This window comes from Tupaia chinensis, unplaced genomic scaffold, assembly GCF_000334495.1.
Source record: "Tupaia chinensis unplaced genomic scaffold, TupChi_1.0 Scaffold142854_1, whole genome shotgun sequence".
Classification (NCBI taxonomy): domain Eukaryota; kingdom Metazoa; phylum Chordata; class Mammalia; order Scandentia; family Tupaiidae; genus Tupaia; species Tupaia belangeri.
Window position 1 is genome coordinate 602809 of NW_006202699.1, and position 4698 is coordinate 607506.

General features: G+C 56.2%; 1 protein-coding gene across 1 annotated transcript in view; it reads right to left on the minus strand.

Moving 5' to 3' along the window:
• Positions 1 to 600: 600 nt before the first annotated feature.
• Positions 601 to 4698, minus strand: part of LOC102501221 (pulmonary surfactant-associated protein D) — an 11065-nt gene continuing 6967 nt past the window's right edge. Inside the window, exons 6-8 of the mRNA XM_006163750.3 lie at positions 4272 to 4388; positions 3748 to 3831; positions 601 to 1195 (exon numbers count right to left, since the gene is read on the minus strand). Of these exons, the coding sequence (XP_006163812.1) occupies positions 819 to 1195; positions 3748 to 3831; positions 4272 to 4388 (578 nt within the window). The 3' untranslated portion in view covers positions 601 to 818. The remainder of the gene's footprint in view (positions 1196 to 3747; positions 3832 to 4271; positions 4389 to 4698) is intronic.

Here is a 4698-nt window from a genome sequence, read left to right on the forward strand (position 1 = left end):
CTGCATACCTGCCTTCCCTCCTTACTTCTTCAAATACACCAAATGAAGCCGAAGGATTTAGCTGCTTAATATCTAAACCAGAGCAGGGAAAAACATTTCTAAAACCACCAGGCAAGAGAAAGGCTGAGGTGGATGTGCGCATAGCTGGGTACCCTCTGTTTCAAAGTCCCCTGAGATCCCGCTGTGCAGCCAGCACGCCCTCTCCAAGCCGGAGGCAGCAGTTTCGACAGGAACAGCAAGCCCCTGGGCACTTCATGGGTGAGAAGCGTCTGCTCAGCACAGGACCACATCATCAGGAGGGGAGGCAGACGCTCTCTCCAGGCCACCCTGCCATGCTGTGCAGCTCCCTGGGTCAGGCCTTGAAGCAATAGCTGTCACTGACGCCTCCCATCCCTGCATCAGCTAGAGTAGCCTCGGGTTCAGGAGTGGTCCTGAGCAGGAGGGATGTCCATATGGGAGCCAGGAGCCTCCAGAGGAAGCTGCAGCCCAGGGGCAGGATGGGCCCACCTCTGCAGCCAGTGTAAGAGAGAAAGGGAACGAGAGCTGAGGCTGGTGCACCCCAGCTTTATGTGGTCAAGGATGGGCAGAGGGACGAAGAGAGATTTGTAGGAGCAGCCAGAGTGAAAGCAGGAGGCTACTCCTGGAAGCTGTGTTTATTCTGAGAGGCATTCCTCAGCAGCCCTACCTTGTGGATGCACTCTGCAAAGCCCTAGCCAGCAGAGGTGGTTGCCATCTTACCATGGTGCTGGCAGCACACAGGCTGCCTGCGACTTGTCGGCCTGGCTCCTGGCCAGGCACCGCCTGCCTGCCCCCAGAGCTCAGAACTCACAGATGACCAGGCGCTGCTCCCGGCAGGCCTTGTCATTCCACTTGCCGTTGGTGAAGATCTCCACACAGTTCTCTGCACCCCCGTTGTTGTTGGGCTCCCCGGGTGCCCAGTTGGAATAGACCAGGGGCTCCCCTGTGGGGTAGACGAACTTGCCCTCTGTGTGGGCGTCAGTCATGCTCAGGAAGGCAGCCTTGTTCTGAGCGATGGCCAGCTGCTGCACAGCAGCATTCTCAGCTGCGGAGCGCGGGGAGGCCAGCTGCCCACCGGCCTGAGTGCACTCCTTCTGTGCATCCTGGAAGGATTTCTCGAAACCGCCTGTCTTGAAGATTTTTTCCCCAATACCTCGGCCATCGGGAAAGAGCTCAGCTAGGAGAGGAGGAGAAGAGAGCTGAGTCAGAGTATGGCCGCACCTGGCCAGAGCTCAGGGCCTCTGCTTTCCAACTGGAAGCTTCCAGACTTCCCACATAGGGTACTGGGCACCCACAGGATGCAGTTCTAGAACAACCCTAGCTCCGTGACACACCTGTCACGGTGATCTGGGAGTCCTCACCAACTGGTGATAGCGTTACGGCTCAGAGAGGCCTAGTGAAGGCGAGAGGCCACACAGACATCAGGTGTGTGGCTGAGCCTTGCCACCAAGTCCAGGCGCCCTCTGCTGTAGGCCACACTGTGCTGGAGTTGGATTTTTCAGTTATCATGTAGAATTGAATGACTTTTCCTAGGGAAATAATGGCCACAATTTGAAAGCGCTGGAGCAGCGAGCCCCTGTCACTCTGTGTAGCAGTGTGGAGGTAGGTGTCAGAGTGTCTCGTGGGGTGGGCAGGGGGTGGCATGTCTGGCAGCTGTGATCCCCACTCTGGGTCTGACCCAGAGCTGTCCTCTTGGTGTGCATGTGAGTGTGACCACACCAGTCAGCCCGCCCTGGGGTGAGAAGTGCAGGACGCAGCTGGGGCTAGTGATGGAGAGAAATCTGGTGGTCAGAAGCCCAGGCATTTAGACCCAAACTGGCAATGACTGTCTGGGAGATCAAGAGGAAGTCACTTCCCTTTACAGGGTTTACAATTCCTATTTCCGAAATAGGAACTCACTTTACAAAAGCACTCCCCTGTGTGACAAGCCTTGTATCCCTTTTTAAAAAAAGTAATTATTTATTATTTTATTATTATTATTTTAGAGAAGTATTTTATTATAGGGTGCATGTGCTCACCCGAGAGATGGAGAGAGAGAAAATGAGAAATCACCCCCTGCAATCCCTTCTCCATTCTCCTCTTGTGATTCTGGGCATGCATGCACATGTGGCCAACACAAGTTTCAAGCCACCAGGTTTGGAAATCAAACCATAGATGGCCATGGGGGAATACATTACCCCAACCACCATGCCACCTGCTGGCCCCTATTATTATTTTTAAAAAAATTTGCTATAGGGCATGTGGAATCACCAGAGAGACAGAAAGAGAGAGAGAGAGAGAGAGAGAGAGAGAGAGAGAGAGAGAGAGAAGCAGCCACCAGGGACTCAAACTGAGGTTGGCTGTGTGGGCGTCCAGCACCTTAACCATCATACCACCTGCTGGCCCCTCATATCCCTCTTGTCCAGTCCATCCGCACCCTAGATGAGCCCATGCACTGTAATTTTATGTAAAGGTCACTAGCCCGCGGGCTCTAGACAGTGCTGTCTTTGGTCTTGCTGGGCTGACTCTGGGCCCCCGTCCTCCTAGAACATCTTCAAGGAGAGCTCGAAGAAAAGATTCTCCATGGTCTCAAGACCAGAGCAGCCCCAAGCAGTCAGTGTGAGAGGCCAAGGTAGGCCTGGTTCATGATCCACGCCCCGGGTGGGTGTGAGGTGCATCCCACAGTACATGCGAGTGTCTGTCCAGGTGTGTGCATGTTCGTATGTGCCTGCATACGCGTGGGTTCATGTACACAGGTGGATGTGGGGTGAGTAGTTAAGTGCACACAGCCGTGTAGCAGGTTTGCACGTGCACGTCATTGTGTGTACACTGCTGTGTCTGGAAGAGAGTGAACACACATACAGATGTTTGTTCAGGAGGGACAGAGAACGAATGCCTGAAATGCTCATCCCTGACCTCGGGTGCTTAGGAGCCAACCCCGTGTCTCACTCAGGCAGGCCCCTTTATGCTCTACTCGTTCAGAAAACTCTTTTTCCAGCTCAGTGAGATTTGCCTAAAGATATGGACCCAAAGTTGATGTTGGGGAGGGTAGAGGGGAGTAGGGGCACTTGGTAACCAGTGGAGACTTAGAAGGGCCCAGGGTGCTCAGGCATCCACTGCAGAATGTCAGGATTACTGCTCTATTCACTCAGAAGCCACCGGCAGAGTCCCGCCCTAGAGCCCAGAGGAAGCCAGCCCCTGACTCGGAGCAAGTCTGGGGTGAGATGCTCAGTGGCCACACGCCAAGGTCAGAGCCCACTTCCTGGCACTCCCAGGCAGCATCCCAGCCCCAACTTTCAGGAAAGCCCTGGTTTTGCACTGCCTTGGGCTCTGCCGCCACACCTGTGGGCACGGAGGCAAGGGATGCAGCCTGGCTGGGCGTCTCCTTGTCTGCTGCAGGGACCAGCACGGGTTAGGGCAAAGTCCTACCAAGCTTCACGGGACTCAGCATCGTCTGCCGTGTGCAGGAACCTGATAGCCTCGAACGTCCTCTGAGGCTGGAGAGGTGATGCATGGGTCCTACCCTCCAACGGGTCCCCTGGAGTCCTGGAGCATGTGGCTTCTCTGCTCTGGCCCAGCCCTGGTCTTGGCACCACACCTGTCCCAGTCATATGTCCAGCTCTCTGCTATGGTCCCATCCTCATTCTCATCCCAACCAGGATCAGGCTCAGCCCAGGTCCAGCCCAAGGCCCAGGCCTGGTATTGGGTCTGATGCTGGTGCTGGGCCCGGGGTCCAATGCAGGCACTCACCTTTCTTGTACTGAGAGAAGACAGCCTGGAGGTGTTGCACCTGTCCCTGAAGGGCCTCAACCTGCTGCTTCAGAGAAGTGATGTCTGCAAGGAAGCAGACAACCCAGTGACATGCCATCCAGTGCAGCCTGGAAATGGCGGAGGCTGGGCCTCTCGATGGTGGTACTGGGTGGAGGTGGGGGAACGGCTGCTCCAGCAAGCCCACCTCTACTGACAGAGCTGCCTCTGCCCTGGCTGTTGCCATGGACAAATGGGTCCCTGAGCAAGTCTCTGTGCCTCACTGACCCTGGGCCAGACAACATTCGACTGCAAATTCTGGGCATACGGTGGCATCTCCATGTGGTGGGGACAAGAGCATGTCTTCCTCCTGCACCCCTAGCCACCAGGTCACCAACACTCAGAACCGTCCTGTGAATTGGGAGGCTGGCACTGGTTTCCCCAGGGCCAGAGAGAGAAATTGTGGGTTTCTCCTCTCCCTCCCACCTAGGACCCAGGGGCCTCCAGAGCCAGGAGTTCTCCCTTACCAGGAAGTCCACTTTCGCCCTTGGCTCCTCTGTCCCCAGGAGCACCTCTGTCCCCTTTCAGCCCTGGAGGCCCCCTCGCACCAGGAGGTCCCTGCAGGCCAACAGCTCCAGAAGGCCCTGGGGTCAAAGATGAGCTGGGTGAGCCATTTTCCAACATTTTTACCCAAACTGCACATGGCTTATCTATAGCTCAGCAACACACCCACCTACATATAGACTTCTTCCTGAACCAGACATGCACCCTTGCACCCAGCCGCCCCATGCCTCCCCCAGGTACGATCTTCCCTGTCACCCAGCCACCCCACTGCCTCCCCGGCCATGATCTTCCCTGTCACCCAGCCGCCCCATGCCTCCCCCAGGTACGAGCTTCCCTGTCACCCAGCCGCCCCACTGCCTCCCCCAGGCACGATCTTCCCAGCCCCCCAGC